This window comes from Emydura macquarii, unplaced genomic scaffold (assembly GCF_026122565.2).
Source record: "Emydura macquarii macquarii isolate MOO-44397 ecotype Brisbane River unplaced genomic scaffold, CSIRO-AGI_Emac_v2 contig_71, whole genome shotgun sequence".
In the NCBI taxonomy this organism is placed as follows: domain Eukaryota; kingdom Metazoa; phylum Chordata; order Testudines; family Chelidae; genus Emydura; species Emydura macquarii.
The window spans coordinates 995,170-1,011,993 of record NW_027130208.1 but is presented as its reverse complement, the minus strand read 5'-3'; the positions used below and the strand labels follow the sequence as shown (position 1 = coordinate 1,011,993).

The 16,824-nt window shown below is 64.2% G+C and overlaps 2 protein-coding genes across 5 annotated transcripts in view; both read right to left on the bottom strand.

Annotated features, from left to right (window-relative positions):
- Positions 1 to 7,301: 7,301 nt before the first annotated feature.
- USP19 (ubiquitin specific peptidase 19) overlaps positions 7,302 to 16,824 on the bottom strand; it is a 28,294-nt gene continuing 18,771 nt past the window's right edge. For 3 of the 4 annotated variants that reach the window (XM_067540891.1, XM_067540899.1, XM_067540906.1), the window contains exons 25-26: positions 16,631 to 16,809; positions 14,323 to 15,278 (exon numbers count right to left, since the gene is read on the bottom strand). In XM_067540891.1, coding sequence (XP_067396992.1) covers positions 15,048 to 15,278; positions 16,631 to 16,809 — 410 coding nt within the window. In that variant the 3' untranslated portion in view covers positions 14,323 to 15,047. Of the gene's footprint in view, positions 9,200 to 14,322; positions 15,279 to 16,630; positions 16,810 to 16,824 lie in introns of those variants that run through there. The other variant, XM_067540913.1, reaches the window with a different exon arrangement.
- On the bottom strand, positions 10,436 to 12,594 carry LOC137148276 (uncharacterized). The gene has a single exon (XM_067540923.1). It carries the CDS (start codon positions 11,820 to 11,822, stop codon positions 11,493 to 11,495), a length of 330 nt encoding a protein of 109 aa, XP_067397024.1. The 5' UTR covers positions 11,823 to 12,594; the 3' UTR covers positions 10,436 to 11,492.

Here is a 16,824-nt window from a genome sequence, read left to right as displayed (position 1 = left end):
GAAGCCAGGAGGGCGTTAAATTAACAAGCGAGCAGGGTACAAAGAGCGAGATCAGGACTTGATCACATTTCTAACGTGCAAACAGCGTAAGGTCCGGCCCAGGACTATGTAAACACACCTGGTGCTTTAGTAGGGCCCATCTCACAATGCTGAAAATAGTTATGAGCCAACTCAAATGGGAAGAAAAATGTAAACAGAAAAACGTGAATGATCATTGGGAATCATTTAAGAACACCACACGAGTGCCTCAAAAGCCACAACCCCACAACTGAGGACGAAGCCTGCACTGGTTACAAAACCAACCTGGTTTAGTCAGGGACTGAAGGCAGCTGTAAAAATAAAAAAATAATATATAACCAATGGAAGACAGAGAAAGTTTATAGAAATGAATACAAATCAGAAGCCAGGACTTGTAGAAAATTGATAAGGGAAGCCAAGGGACACAAGGCGAAATCTATGGCCATCACAGTTAAAGACAATAAGTAAGTTTTAAAATTATATTAGGAATAAAAATAATCCTGACACCAGTATTGGTGATAACTCTCTTTCCATTCCACGAGCAGCTCCGGAAGATGTTAAACAGCCACTACTAAAGTCAGACAGTTTAAAATCAGCAGGTCTAGATAACTTGCATCTGAGAGTTTTAAAAGAGCTGGCTGAGGCGCTCACTGACCCAGTAATTATAGGCCTGACGTCGGGTCCAGACAAGAGGACGGAGTAGCTGCTACGGGACTCGATCACTAGTGAACTAAAGAACTGGAATGTAATCAGTGCCAATCAACACGGGTTACGGCAAATCGAGTCTGTCTAACTAACTGGCTATCTTCTGTGGAGAAGAAGACGTGTGTGGATAAAGGGAATAGTGCTGCCATAACCGAGTTAGACGTCTGCCAGGTGGCTGCTGCCTTGGTGCCATGCGACATTTGGATGACAAGATTAGAACAAGATGAAATGAACATTACATGGATTAAAACCAGCTAACTGATAGGGCATCCAGCCTGGCCAGCAATCACTGATCAACAGTTGTGGTGGTAACACACACACGGCTGTATTGTTTGCTTTGTGGTCCCCACTTCTCTGTCCTTTATGGGAATGACTCTGTCTGGTTCTTGGATTGTCTCTGTCTGTTGCATGACTAATTGTGCACTGTTGAAATCAGCTCAGGGGGTGGGATATGAGAGGTTAAAGAACTGTTCTGTAACGGGCTAGGACTGGTATTTTGTCGTACTTTAGTTTAAAATGATTGGTGAAGGTGTAGCTAAGCAGGACCCAAGTTGTAGCAATATAAACTGAGGTTCAAAAGGAAGTTCTGTAGAACCTAACTCCAGGACACAACCCAACGTCAGAGCTGCCGGACCTGAACCCCCTGCAACCAGATCATGCAGCTGGACTCCCCAGATGATCGAATCCTGACTGGCCACCAGAAGACGTTTGTCTGCCTCACTGGGAGTGGAGAGCATTGGATGCTTAGCCTGTCTGTTCTGTGCTGGTCATTGGTAATAAACAGAGAATACGGATATTACTGGGTAAAGCTCCTGCACTGATACCAGATCCTGCAACCCGCAGAGAATTACACCCGGAGCCCTACGGCCTGGGAATGGGTGACCCTGGGCCCTAGTGTCTGAACTGGGTAAGGGTCGGTGCCTTTCCCCCGCGGGACAACCCGGAGCTGGGGAGAGAGAGCCTGGGGTGGAGGGAGAAGGGCAGTGCTAGACATCCAGGAACAGGGCTGAGCACGAAGACCGGGAAGGGCTGTTCTCCTGCCCCCAGCACAAGGACAAGGGGACGTTCAAGGAAATCGGGGGGGGAGGGGGAATTGAAAACGGACGCGAGGTAAGACTGTGCCCCGCTGTGCGATGAGCCTGGGGAAGGGACTGCCACCTCCCACTGGCCTTCTACCAGCGACCAGGAGACCTCGCGCCAGGCAGATCATCCTTCATCTGGCACCTTCCTCCGCACCATCTGGTGCTGCCACCGCCCAAGTCGGGCCGCTGGGCTGGACGCAGCTTGGCTCTGAGCCGGATCCTCCTGCCATCATGAGTTTCAGCTGCGACCTGCCCGCGCCCAGCCCGGAGCAGCTCCCCGGGTCTGTTAGAGCGACAGCCCGCTCCAGCCAGGGAGCAGAGATGGCCACGTACTGCCACGGGCCTGGAGCCCGGGGGATGGCAGGCGTCACTGCAGGAGCATGGCCCTGGACACGACCCCTCCCAGCCACTGCAGGGGCAGCAAGAGCAACGGAGCCACCGTGCACCAGGAGCTGCCTGGGCAGCGGAGACACGCCAGCGTCGCAGCCATCGACCTCCCCTCCGGGCCCGCGGCTATCAGTAGATTGCTCCAACCACACGCTTCCCAAGTCGTTTCATTACCGTCCGTCACAGAGCGCGGCGCCAGCCAGCCCTGCACCCACAGCCACAGCCCAGCCCAAACTGTCTCCTCCGCTGGGAACTGCCCCCCACCAGGTAACCCTAAACCCACTGCCCCCGAGTTAGCAGCTCCCCAGTTCCCAGGGGCCTTCGCAGCTCGGCAGCACGGGAGCCCTGGCCGGCGCTGCTCGGAGGGTCTGAGGTCTGCGCCGCGGGGCACCGGCGGAGCCATGCGTGGCAGGCGCCCGGGGCTGTGAGGGGCACCAGCAGAGCTGGGCCAAACCCCTTCTCCAGCGTTTGCGGGAACATGCGTTATCCGGGGGGCCCTGCAGGGGGCACTGGGGCCCGAGCCCCTGCTCTGCCTGCTGCCGCGCCACCCCCGCGCTGGCAGGCCAGGGATGTTCAGAGCATCCGTCTCCCCGCGGCGCTGGGAGGAAGCGGAGGAGCCCTGCGCCCTTCGTCAGCGTGGGCCAGCTCTGACCCATCGCCAGGCGGGCACAGGGAACGTGCAGCACGGGCGCTGCCTCCCCCTGGCTCCTTCCTCCCGGGTCAGGGCCTGGCTGCAGCATCTGTCCCGGCCGGGTGGGGTCACCAGGACGCTCAGCAGCTGCCTCCTGGGTTCAAGGACTCGGCACTGATCTCCAAAGCGATTCTTGGGCCAACTCCAGCTACGAGCGGCCCGGGCTGAGCAGTGAGCAGGGCCCAGGACACAGCCCGTGGGTACTGGGGCAGGACCCAGCGGCGGAACGGACGCCCAGAGGAGGGGCAGGATGCAGAGCTCACGCCATGTTAAGCCCGGCTCCCCGTCCATCCCACAGCCGAGGGGCCACCATCCCCCCCATTTACAGCTGTGCAAGAGACTGGCCCAAGAATCAGGGGCAGAGCTGGCAAGAGAAGCCAGGAGCGCCCGGCCCTGCTCTGCCCTCTGGGCACCACCCTTCTCGTAAGGTCGGCAGAGCCATGGACAGCAGGTGGGGAAGGGCCTCGTCTGAGCTTCAGACCCTCAGGGGTGTCTGGAGGTACCCGTGCAGCCATCGGGTCGCTGGCTTCTTTCCTCTGCTCCACCAGGGCCGGGCCAGCGCCATGCTCAGCCTGGCTGTGAATGGGGAACACGCAGCTCATCCGAAGCCCCAGAGGGGAGCACACGTGGCAGCCCCAGAGCGCCCTAGGCCGGAGCTGCCAGGGACCCGCCGCCCTGCGTTGGGAGGGAACCGCGGGCGTCCCCTGACTGTCCAGCTTTGCGCGGGGCCGGGCTGGGGGACGACAGAGGAATTAACGCTGCGGCTCCGCAAACAGCCCCACTACAGCGTCCACAGCCACGCTCCCCAGGGGTTCTCAGCACCCCAGACACCCCGCTGTCTCACAGGGCCCAGCCCCCACCCCACGGGTGCGGTTTGTTCCAAGGGGCAGGGCGGGGCGGGGTAAGGGCTGGCTGGGTGCTGAGGGGTCACCCCGTGGGCAGCCCAGGTTGGGTGCGTCTCCCACCCAAGGCTCCAGCGGACACGGGGGCCGGGCCGGGGCCATGTGAGAGCTGGGGCGCAGGAGATGGCAGAGGGGCGTCCCCTGCCCTGTGCTCTGTGCCCGCCGGCGGGGATTGGACACCCATGGACAGCCCTGCTCGCCCGGGGCCCCCCAGATACACCCCAGGTGCCCCCAGATACACCCCAGGTGCACACCCAGCTCCCAGCCGCCCCACTGCAGCGGGGAGAGCCCGGCCCGGCCCAGCGCAGGGTTAACGCCCCCGGGGCAGCTCGCGGCCCGTCACCCTGGGGCGGCCGGGGCGGGGGCGGGCGTGTCGGCGCGGGGGGCCCGCCTCGGGCAGCCGGGGAACGCAGGGACGGCCCGGCCCGGCCCGGGGCAGTTCACAGCTCCGGGCCCGCAAAGACAAGGATGGTCCCGATCCTGCCGCGCCCGGCAGAGAACCCAGGCGTCCGGGCCGGTTTGCGCGGCCGCTCCAAGGTCACGGGGGCTGCGCGGGCAGGGCCGGGTCCCAGCGCCCCCCCCGGACAGTCACAGCTGGGGGGGCCCGACACTGGCCGGGCGCCGAGGGACCGGCCCCCCCCGACACTCACCCGGGCCGCCTCCGGCCTCCGCGGCTGCAGCCGGGCAGCCCCGTCCGACTCCGCTCCTCGCCCCCGCCGGCCGGGCTCGTGCCCGCGCTGCGCGACCCCGGCCGCACATCTGGAATCCCGAGCACGCGCTCTGCGCGCCTCCCTCCGCTGCACACCTGGAGCGCCCGGCCCCCCCCCGAGAGCGGCACCGGCCGGGCCAGGCTGCTGCGCCCCCCCCCCCCCCCCCGCACAGCTGGAATAGCCACGTGTCTGCTCCGGCCCCCCCCCCCGCACAGCTGGAATAGCCACGTGTCTGCTCCGGCCCCCCCCGGCCTAGGGCCGGCTCCGGGGGTTGTCTCCTGAGGCACCAGCACGGGGGGGGGCAGCCACCTGGCCGGGCCGTCCAAGGCCGGGCACCTCAAAGCCGGAGCCCCAGGGACAGGCAGCTCCTGCTCCCCCCCCCACACACCCCTGGGGTGAGTCCAGGCCCTGGCTGCCCCCTGGGCCATTGGCCCTGCCCTTTCCGGCTAGCGGCATCCAGCGGCTGCTCCAGGGGCTCCCCGGCTTGGGTCCGAAGCCCCCAGCCCCAGGCGCGGGGCTGAGCAGCCGGACAGAAGCCAGGGGTGACAGCGGGACTCTCCCTGGTCCAGGCTGCAGCAGGCTGCCCAGCTCAGGCTGCTGAGTGTGAGTGTGCGTGTGCAGGCGGTGGGTGTGCAGCACTGGCCACCTGCCTGCTTGTGGCACACGAGCATCCCCCGCGGTGCATGTCTGAGCACCCTGCACAGGTACCCCACAGCTGGCGCACAGCTGTGCAGCTGTTACCTGCAGCATGCAGTGTGCGATTCCGCGTGTGCACGTGCGAGCGTGCATGGGGCTGTGCAAGTGTGAGTGCACGTGCGCCGTGCAGTGATGTGTGCCCGGAGCCAGGCACAAGCGAACACAAGTGACAGCGCCCTGTGCTGGGACATTTACACTCCAGCCAGACACCGCCCGCCTGGGCCTGCGTGTGAACACAGGGCTTGGGGAGGAGGCCGAGGGCGGGGGGGTGTGTGTGTGTGTGTGTGTGTGTGTCACCGGGGCCTGGGTCAGCAGCTCCTCGGTGTCATGGTGAAGTGAAACCTTTGCTCGTGGGCTGAGGGGGGGCCCAAAGCAGCAGGGCCAGGGTCAGTGACGCTGTCCAGGTGGGGTAGGGCGGGGGGAGGGGGGGGGGCTCAGCGACGGCTGCGCGGGGACAGGCGAGGCCATTTGCCTGGTGACCTCGGGGTGCTGACAGTGACGGGGGGGCTGGGATAAGGAGGGCAGCAGCCAGGAACGGGGGGGAGGGGCAGGGGCTGCAGGAGCAGCCAGCCGGGGGTCACCTCGCTGCTCAGACAATGGGGCTCCCATGCCTTGTGGTAGGCCCCAGCCGCCCCGTGGGGCTGGCGTCTCCTCCAGTTAGGAGCGTCGTGGGTGGGGCCCCCAGGGGGCTAGGGGTTTGCTAGCCCCCCTTCTCCAGGGGTGGGGGTGAACTGGCCAGGGGCGGCCATGGTTCGAGCACCAACCCGCCACATCCCCCCTCCCTGGGCAGGGTGGGGTCGGGGCAGGCATTTACCGGGGCAGGAGGGTGGATGTTCTGCACCGGTTCCCAGGCCCGGGGCCTGCCCCGTCCCACGCTAGTGTCAGAGCCCCTGCTCTCGCATGTGTCCCAGTGGGGCAGGGCTGGGGGCCGGGCGGGAAGGGGCCTGCGTGTGGGGCGTCGGGGGGAGGTATGGAGCCCGGGGTGCGGCGAGGCCAAAGGCAGCAGGAGCCAAGGTAGGTAGGTAGCCACGTCAGCCAAGGACCCAGCCGCCCGGGTGCCGAGCTGGCCCGTTTGTCTGTAGCCCACGGCCAAGGCAGGCGCCGCCTGCTGTGGAGGGGCCGCGTGCTGCTGTTGCTCTTTCGGGTCACGGCGGCTGGCCGTGGTGCCGTGTGCGGCCCAGGCAGGGCTGTGGGCAGCGCTGGTAGAAGTGAGGGTGGCCCGGGGCCCGAGTTGCTGTACGTGACCCCTGCCGCGCTGGCGGACGGTCATGTCGCAGCCAGGCCTGAGCCTGGCTCCTGTTTGTCTGCAGGTGGCAGGCGGGGCTGCCCCAGGGCTGGAGAGCGTCTCTCCTGCCGGGCGGCCTTGGCGGGGACAGGCGGCTCACCCAGAGCCCGGCGCTGTCCTGGGAGGTGGGCAGGGCAGGCAGGGCAGGGCTGACGTGCGCCGCCTTTGTGAGGTGGGCGCTACTGGCGGGGCGTGGGCCGTGCCACTACAGAAGGGCCGTCTGGGGGCTGCAGGAGGCTGCGCGGTTTGTTGGGTGGCAGCGGCCGCAGGCGGGAAGGTTGCGTTGCAGGAGGCGGCAGAACGACGGCTCAGGTCTGGCTTACACCCGTCGTGCTAACACAGCCTGGCTCGGGAGCCCACGGGTGTCGGCTGAATGCGAGGGCGAGCGGATCTGCCCCGGCTCCCCTGGCACAGGGTGACGTTCTCACTGGGTCCAGCCCTCGGCGTCACCGCCTCCCTCACCCCTGAGCCACAGCCCTCCAGCCCAGGGTCCTGCCGCCTGGTCTCTGCAGGCCAGTGCTGAGGGCCGGGGGGCCAGGACGGCACGGAGGGAATGCCGCCCCCCCCTGCTTGCTGTCTCCTCCGGGCCCATGGCTGGCTGTGCCGGGGGTCTCTGCCCCCAGCCCAGGCCCAGCCTGCCCTGCTCTCAGCCGGTCTGTGGGGAGGGGGCAGGCCGGGCAGTTCACAAGGCACTGGGGCACTGTGTGGGCGGGGGGAGGGGAGGCCTGGGCTGCAGGGGAGGGGATGAGGTGGGGGAAGGGGTGCTGGCCCCCTCAGTGGGCGACAACCAGGTGGCTCGCTGCAGCCCTGGCTTTCCCCAGGGGATCCCATGGAAGGGCTGCGGGGACCAAGGAGGCAGTGATGGGCCCTCCTTGGCCTGGCCCCCAGCTCAGCGACCCCCGAGCACCCCCTGCCTTGTGGGGAGAGAAGCACCACGGCCTCCAGGCCGGGCAGGAGGGTCCAGCCCCACACCACGGCTCCTGAGCTCATGCAGGGGACACAAGCCGCCCGGCTGGAGGTGCCAGGGGCCTCAACAGCCACCGTCACAGTGAGCTCTGGACCCCCGCAGCAGACCGGGGGGCACAGCTCGGGGAGCTGCTGCGCTGTCTGACCTGCACCCCCCGGCACGGCCCAGAGCTCCGCTCCCTCAGGGGGGTTTCTCCTCCACGCCCCAGGAAGGCCCCGAGCAACCCTGACCTCAGGCACCCCCGGCTGCAATGGGCCCCACAGGGGCATCTCCCCAGGTCCTAGCCTCCCACGTGTGGGGCTCTCAGGCCAGGCTCGAGCTGTGCCCGGCTCTGCACAGGGAGGGACCTGCCTGGCCCCACCCGCGACTCAGAGCCGCCTGCTGCCCTGTCCCCACGGCCAGCTGATGGAGGGCAGCGCCTGGGTGGGTGGTGTGGGGGTTTGCAGCCCCTCCACACTCAGAGAAGAGGCTGCAGCCCCAGGCCCTCTTAACCACACGGGGGCCAGGCTCCCCCTGCCCCGCCCCACACTAGCCCAGCCCAGCCTGAGCTCCCCTCCTCCCTCTGCCCTGCTCCACCCAGCCTAGCCCCTGCTCCCCTAGCCCAGCCCCCCATAGTCCAGGGCCCCACAGCACCTGCCCTGCCGCTGCCCCCGGGACTGGCGCTCCATTGGCAGACTGAGGCCTGGCCCATGCAGGGCCTGTTTTGCTAAAGCGTCTCGGCTGCAGTGGTGGGTCGCTGGAGGGCCCCTCACCCCATAGCGCAGCAGACAGTGGAATGCACTGACCCAGGAGTGAAGACAAACACCAACTTTATACAAAGTGAGAGCAGCTGTGGGCGAGGGCCCAGCCTGCCCGGCCGGCTCAGGGAGGTGGGGGGCCGGCCAGGGGGATGCTCGTGGAACAGCAGCAGGCGTTGCCCAAGACCCGAACAGGGAACAAAATTCCAGCAGAAAACCCAACGCAAACGCACGAGAAGGGCTGGGGCGGCCCCGCACTTCGGGGTGGGGAGGGGCTGCCGGGCTGAGGACAGGGCAGGACACGCGCCCCCTGGGCTACCCAGGAGCGGAGCAGGCAGCTCCCGGCACCTGTGTGCCTCCCCCGGCTCCTGGACTGACAGCCGGGCACCGGGCCGCGCTAGCACCACGTGGCCGAGCTCCGCTCTCAGCCGGCCGCCCTGGGACTGCTGGCTACAGGAGACAGGGCAGAGCCCCCCTGGTCACACCCTCCCCGGGCCTGCACGCCGGGCCCCTGCCTTGCCCCCTACCGCCCCAGGCTGCTGCCCTGGCCCTGGCAACAGGGAAGAGCTGGAGCCCTGGGAAGGAGCGGCAGGTTCTGGCCCCCCGTGGGCAGAGGCGGATGGAGGGCGGGGCTGGGGAGCACTGTGCCCTGGGTGCCCAGCTGTACATGCAGGCCCAGGCCCTCCTACCCTCTGCCCTGCCGGGCAGCCGATGAAACCGTTACCCAGAGGGGCTGCTGGCAGGGCAGCGTGGAAAGTGCTTGAGAAGGGGACGGCAGCAGCCTGCGCCCCATGGGAGGGGCAGGGAATCCCAGCCAGGGGCGGGAGGGGGAAAGCCACAGAACACCCCCTTCCACAGCTGCCGGGGCCAGGCCCGCCTCAGTCGACTTCCTCCATGTTGCTGTAGGAGGGGGCGGGGTGCTCGGGGGGGCTGGCAAAGCGAGCCGGGAGCCCGGCGGAGGGCAGCGGGGGGCCTCCTTCAGGGGCGACGTTGGAGCCAAACGACATGGGGGTCACGCCCTGCAAACAGAACAAGAAGGTCAGAGGGCAGCCCAGCCCCCCACACAGCCCCCCACCCTGCCGCATGCGGGGGAGCCCGGCTGGACTGGGGCCAGAACAGAGGCTCCAGCAGCGGGCAGCAGGGACCCCGGCGCCCTCCTGCCCCGCCCAGCCCCCAGGCTGAGGCCTGGCTCAGCGCGCTCAGGGACCCCAGCTGTGCTGGGCCTGTAGGAAAGGCTGAGCTGGAGGTGAGCTGGGGCAGGAGTCAGCAGGCCAGCAGGCCAGGCTGCCCCCAGCCAGGCTTAGTGTGGGCACCCGCAGTGCCAGCAGCTGCACACAGGGTGATGAGGGCAGGCCGGGGCCGGGCGTCCGGAGTGCTGCCTTGCACAGTGAGAAGGGCAGGGACGCAGGCTGGGCGCAGAGGAACCCAAAGCCAGCAGCACCTCGCCGGCACCTTCCCACGTGCACAGCCTCTGCCCGCAAACCGCCCGCTTCCTCCTGTCCCCGTGCGAGCAGCCACTCGGCAGAGCCCTCCGCACACAGGCCCACGGCCGCCCCGCCCCGAGGAGCCGGACCGGCAGGGCTTCCACTACTCTGGAGCGCAGCGGCTGTGCTGTGAGGCCCTGGGGCCGAGGAGCTGCTGCCAGGGCCAGTCCCACAGCCAGCCACGCTCCTGCCGGCCGCGGAGTCAGGCTGGCACAGCTACGGGCAGTCCAGTGCAGCTTGCTCTGCAGAGACACTGCAGCCACCCTCCCCGCACCACTCCTGGCTTACACGCTATGGCTGCGTGGGCCTGAGTGCCCTGCTCCTGAATTCAGGCTGGAGGCCAGCCCTGGCCCCCTCCATGAAGCCATCCTCGCCCCAAGGAGACGCACCAAGGAGGCGGCGTTCAGTGACCCCCACTCCCTGCTCCAAGAGGGAGCGCAGAGCTGCGGCAGCCTGTCCCGGCTGCAGTGGGTGACTCGGTTGTGGAGGCAGCTGCAGGTCCCCAAGCCAGTCCCCAGCCCTGAGCTCTCCTGCGGGCGCACCCGGTGCTGGGGGAGCAGATTCTGGAGCAGATAGGGGCATGGGTGGCACTTCATTGGCGATTCAGTCCCAGGGCGCGTGGCAGTGGCCCAGGCTCAGGGCACGCGACCATCACCGGGGAGCTGGCATCCCGCAGGAGCCAGGCAGGTGCTCTCATTGTGGCCGTCGAGAAACAAGCAGATGGCTCCACAGGAGGCGCTGGGGGTGATTCAGCAGCACAGGGACCCCAGCAATGGGAGGGCCGTGCCCAGCCAGGCACTCTTCTGAGGCACGTCCACGCCAGCACCGCGCTCTCCAGCCAGGGCGGTACACGCTGAGGGCTGGGCCTCAGGAACCAGCGTCTGGGGCTTGGCTGCACTGCATCCTGCCTCCTGCGCAAACAGCAGAGGCACACAGGACACCCAGCTTGGGAGGCGGGCCCCTGGGAATCAGACGCCCAGCGCCGACAGCGCAGCACGTGGCAGCTGCACCGAGAACACAGCCGGGCCAGGATTCTAGCTGACAATCCCTTCACTTACAGAGTTGTGTCCAGGTATCCGGCCTCGCCTTGACTGATCCCAGAACTAAACATCCACGATAAGTTAGGCACAAGGGATCGTAACTCGATCGCATTTCTAAAGCGCAACCAACATAAAGTCCAGACCAGTGAGACAGACACACCCTGGTGCTTTAAAAGGACCAATTTCACACAGCTGAAAACAATTAATGGCAAATCAGCTGAGAGGAAGAATTCTAATTAGAAAAATGTGAATGATCATTGGGAATTGTTTATGGACACGATACTTGACATCCAGAAAACCACAAATCAAGGAAGAAGGCTGTACTGTTGAAAACCCAACCCGGTTCAGAGAGGAAGTGAAGGCAGCTGTAAAAAAACTATACAACACAAATGGAAGACGGGGGAAGTCGAAAGTAATGAATATAAATCTGAAGCCAGAAATTGTAGAAAATTGATAAGGGAAGCAAAGGGATGTAAAGAGAAATCTATCGCCAGAAGACTGAAGGACAATCAGAAGGAGTTTAAGTGTATTAGGAACAAAAGGAATTCCTGGCAATGCTATTGATCTGTTGCTAGATGGCAATGGTAGAATTATCAATAAATATGCAGAAAAGGGAGATGGTCTATAAATATTTCTGTTCTGTATTTGAGGGGAAAAAACCAGATGATGCAGTCTCATCCTATGGGGATAACACACCTTCCATTCCACTAGTATCTCTGGATGGTTTGTTTTTTAAGGTAAAGCAGGAGAAAGCCTTAGCCACTGAATCCGTAATGAGTATGACCACATCATTTCAGAGCATAAACCATGTCCAAGGCTGTCACCATCTTCTGCTTAGAATGGTCAGTGTAAGTAAGGGCATCACCCTGGATCCCACTTTCTAAGAACACTTTCAGCACCCTGCGGACCTGTTCGTAGATCAGCCCTGAAACACACTGTGCACCCCCAGGACGAGCCATGCAACAAACAGCCGGTTTCGTAATACCTTGGATATTATCACAAAGAGCCTTGAGATGATGCTTAGCACCCCCCTTCCCCCCGAGTCCTTTACCACCTTTGCTGAGCCCAGACATGCTGTTACTGTCCATAAAGTAGTACCTCTGGAGGATGTTAAACATTTTTAAACCAGCAGGTCTAGATAACTTTTTTAAAGAGTTTTAAAAGAGCTGGCTAAGGAGCGTGCTGGACCATTAATGGTGATGTTTCGTAAGCCTTGGAGCATGAGGAAGTTCCAGAAGACTGGAAGAAAGCTAATGTGAGAATTTTTAAAAAGGATACATGGGATGACCTGGTAATTATAGGCCTGTCAGCCTGACATCGATTCGAGGAAAGATAACGGAGCAGCTGATACAGGACTTGAAATAAAGAAGGGTAATGTAATTAATGCAAATCAACATGGATTTATAGAAAACAGATCCTGTCTAAATAACTTAGTTTTTATGAGATGACAAGTTTGATGGATAAAGGCAATAGTGTTGATGTAACAGACTTCTGTAAGGCGTCTGACTTCGCACTGCACAACATTTTGATTAACACACTCGAGTGATATAAAATCAATATGGCACACATCAAATGGATTAAAAGCTGGCTAACTGATAGATCTCAACGTGTAACGGCACATGGAGAATCATCAAGTAGGTGTTTCCAGTGGGGTTCCGTGAGGATCAGTTCTTGGCCCTACGCTATTGAATGTTTTTATCCATGATCGGGAAGAAAACGAAATAGTCACTGATAAAAGTTTGCAGATGACCAAAACGGGGGGAGGGGTAAATAATGAAGAGGACAGGTCACGAGCACAGAACGATCTAGCTGGCTTGGTAAACTGAGCTCGGTAAACTGAGCTCCAAGAAACATTTTACTCGAGCTAAATGGAAACGTATCCAGCTGGGAACAAAGGACGAACGCTGAGCACACTTACGGGCTGGGGGACGCTCTCCTGCGAGGCAGGGACTCTGAAAAAGATGTGCGGGACTTGCTGGGTAATCCGCTGAAGATGAGCTCCCAATGCGATGCTGTGGCGAGAAGGGCTAAGGCAGGCCTGGGATGCACAAACCTGGGGAATCTCGTCGGAGCAGGGGGTTATTGTACCTCTGTTTGGCACCGCTGGAACCCGGGGCCAGTTCTGGGGCCCACAGTTCAGAAGGCTGTTGATAAATGGGAGGGCAGGGAAGAGCTCCGAGAACGAAGGAAGAATTCGAACACCGGCCTTAGAGTGACTGAGCTCTGCATCTGTTTAGAAAGCACCGAGACGTACCAGGTGAGGATCACAGGAGCTGCACAGGGAGCAAGTATTCACCAGCGGGCTCCCCAGCCGAGCAGACAGGTCTAGCCCCATCCAATGGCTGGACAATTCAGACAGGTACATTTTTAACATGAGGGGAATTACCCGTGGGAACCATTTCCCAAGGGCTGTGGGGGATTCTCCATCCCTGGCCATTTCCAAATCAAGCCTGGTTGTTTTCCTAGATCTGCTCCTGTGGTCGGACTGGAGGGGCCAAGGGTCCCTGCTGCCTGGGAGTCTCTGCACGCTGCCTGGCACCTTGTGAGCCAGAGCACAGCGCCGGGGCCAGGGCCGCTTGTGCTTCCCCAGGCTGAGTGAGGGGCGGCTCCAGCCGGGGGTGGCACTCCCACGGGAGCCCTGGGCCTGGCATGGCCAGTGCCAAGGAAAGACCAGAGTAAGAGCCAGGATGCCATCCCCACGGCCTGCCTCAGGAGACCCCAAGGGAGGGGCAGGATCTGGCCTGACCCCTGCAGTAAGCGTGAGGCCAATGCCTCTAAGGGCACGGGGCAGCTGCCAGCCTCAGGCACGGGGAGCTCGCGCAGCAAGGTGGGCCCTGCTGAGGTGTGGGGGGGCTCCAGGGTGCGGAGGCCCTGTGCATCCCACCAGGCCAGGCCAGACCGTGAGCCCGCTCTCCGGCCTGCTGGCCACGGCTGAACGCAGAGCCATGCAGGTGGTGCCCTCTTGAGTGGGGAGCAGCAATGTCCTTGCAGGACCCTGGGTCTCCGTTCTAACGTAGCTGGGGAGAGGGGGATCAGCATGGGGCAGTGACACAGCGCACACACCTGGGCGAAAGGCCAGGCGCCCCTCCTGGTACTCCCCTCTGCGTGTCAGCAGGGCTTCTCCTGCCCAGCCCAGCTACACAGACCGGCCGGTGCATGCGCTCGGCACACCACTGCACAAGCCCCGCTTCTCCCCCGGCAAGCTCTGCGGCCTGGTGCTTGGTTGGCCCCGTTCTCGGCGCAGCTGCGGCAGTGTCCTGGGAGGCAGCGTGGGGCTGGCTCTGCTCAGTTTGCAGTGCAGGCTGTCGGGCTCGGCGACGGGGGAAGCGTTCGGCTGCCAGCGCCTGAGAAGCAGGGCCGGCGGGCACTGGCAGAGCTGTGAGCGCAGGTTCCCCGCAGGCTGGGCAACAGCCGGGTGCTGTTCCCTGCCCTCGGTGAGCGGCAGCCCAAGAGGTCCCTGCGCACTGGCTGCTGAGGGGAGTGGCGCACGCAGGAAGGAGGTGGCGCGACTAAGGCTGGGAGCACAGATGGGGTGCAGTGCCAGTGCCTCCACCCTGGGCGAGCCTCCAGCAGCAGACGCGCGGGCGCCGGGCAGAGGAAGGAGCCGGGCACCACAGCTCTGGGACCACCCGGCTTTATTAACAGGTTCCATGCGGGGCACAAGGGAGAGCGGCCAGCTCCCACCACGTAAGGCCTCTGCTGCCGCCCCGGCAGGAACGCCCCTTCCCCCTCCTCAGCGCTGCAGCCCGGCCCGGCCCCTCTCCCAGGGAGGTAGAGTCCAAGCCACTGCCTGGGATGGGGCCTGTGCAATCACAGGCAGGGCAGGGCCAGGGTGCGAGGAGCACGAGGCGACTCCTGCGAGGAGGCCCTGCTCCCTTCTCCCCGGCTCCCACGGAGCAGAGCAGCAGTGCCAGGCCCCCGCTGCATGACGCTCGTCTGTCAGTCTGGCTGGAGCAGCCCGGACAGGTGCTGCTGGAGGGCTACCACCTCTGCACGGGCGCCGTCCTGCTGCCAGGGCGCTGCCGACGGGGCAGAGAGGCCTGGAGAGCGTCCGCACCTGCAGGAGGCCCAGCCAGCCCGAGCCGGCCGAAGCCTGGCCCAAGACTCTGAAGGGAGCAATCCTGTGAGGAAGGCGGCCGAGCGGGCACAGAGGCGTCTCTCCACCGTAGCAAGCAGGCCTGTGTGTCACAGCCGTGGGGCTCTGTCCATCCCGGGGCTCTGGGGCAGCATGTGTCCAGCACCTACCTGGCGAGGTGTCCCAATCCCCTGGGCGCAGAGCAGCCCTCGCCAGGGTGGAGGAAATTGTTCAGGACTGGGCTAGCCCGGGGAGCTGCCCTCCCGGCTCATCTCCAGCGGGTCTGGTAGACGAGGGGGTAGAAGAGGTTTAGGCAGAGCGCCACGATGGCTGCCATAGTGCCCAGCACAAAGTATCGGAGGCAGCCTTCATCGGGGTGCCGCTGGGCGGCCTGGCTCGCCTTCCGGCTGCAGGGCCTCCAGGGAGTCCTGGCCCGCCTCCTGCGAGCCTCCGCCGCCTCTTCCTCCGCAGCCTCCAGTTCCTGCCAGATCAGAGAAGCCTGCGATGTGGAAACCTGCGTCAGGCCTTGGCAGAAGACACCAGGCAGCCTCGCCTCGCCGGCCAGCCCCCGCCCCACTTGCACCTGCCCCAGCTCTTCACAGCCTCTGAGGCGGGCAGCAGGCTGGCGGGACGGGCTCGGCCCACGGCGCTAGGCAGGCTCTCGGGGGAGCCACGGAGCCAGGCCGGCGGCCAGCTGGGGCCCAGCAGCGATTGAGATTAGCCCCAGGACAGTGGCCCCGGAGCGCGTGGAACAGGCGGGCGGTCAGACGGCAGCCGGTCACAGCCCAGCTCTCGCAGGTGGGACCGGAGGATGAGTCGGACGGCAGCCAGTCGCAGAGGAGCATTCCCGGGGATGGCCCATTGCAGCCCAGCCTTTCTGTCCACAGCAGGAGAACGCGGAGGCAGCCAGTCACGGTGCGTTTCTACCGGTGGGCACGAGTGCCCCGGAGCTGGCCGTGCCCTAGGGAGCAGCCCGGCGCTGCCTGCTGCTTGCAGACGGGCATCCGAGCAGCCACGGGCTCCGTCGCTGCAGGGGGCTGGGAGCGGAACGGGAGGTGTCCTGGCCCTCCAGACGGTGAGGAAGAGCCGCAGAAAGGGGGTGCAGCCAGCCACGGTGGGGCAGCAGAGACAACGCCAGGAGCTGCACAGGCTGTGCCAGGCAGCAAGCCGAGGGGGTATCCGGGCAGCACCCCCTCCCAGACCAGGCTGGGCCGGGGAGCAGCAGCTGTGCCAAGAGCAAGTGGCCTGCCAAAGGGCGCACGCTGCCAGATGGAAGCGGCGCAGGCTGGTGGGGTCACACGGTGAATTCGGGGTCTCTGGGCTGGGCAGCCTGGCACCATGGCCTGCTGCCCACCACACGCGCACAGCCCGGCGCTACGCTAGGCAGGCATGCCCTCCAGCAGACTGGCTTCTCCCCGGGCTGCTTTCGCGTTCCCGGCTGGCACCTCCACCTCACCCCCGTGGCCAGGGCTGGTGGCTGAGCCCTCTCCCAGCTCAGCCGCGATTCTGGCCCCAGCCGTTCGTTCAGGCCGGCACGCAGCCTGGGCCCGGGCATCCCCCGCCGGGGTCACAGGGAGCCAGGCTCTGTAACTCCCACTGGGCTTCAGGATGAAGGGGCCCTGCTGCCTCTGCCCCAGCCCTGGGGGCTCCCCTTGGCTCTCCCCAGCTCCAGGCTTTGGGGCCTCTCGTGACACACCCTCGCTCGTCTTGGACCCCCTTGGATACCGGTGTGTGCCGCCCAGCTCCCCACGCCGAGTCCCAGCCTTCAGCTGCACCCCGATTCTCCCCCAAAGCCCCCCAGGAGGCTGCCAGCGGACAGGTCCCCCCTTTGGTGCCTGGCAGAGCCCTCACCTGACTGGCGGCCGCCTCGGCGCTGGAGGCCATGTCAGGCCGGTGCTCCGGGGGGGGCCCCTGCGGGGGTCTCTCCACGGGAGAGTTCCGCCGGCGGTAGAAGAGGACGTAGGCGTATCTCGTCACCACCTGGCTCTCGTCCACGGTGGTCACCGTGCTGTCGTCGAAGAGCCGCCAGCCTGCAGGGAGGGGAG

Bases quoted from the DNA above. Each gene is read 5' to 3' on its own strand.
- LOC137148276 (XM_067540923.1), bottom strand. From the start codon at position 11,822: ATGTTTAACATCCTCCAGAGGTACTACTTTATGGACAGTAACAGCATG.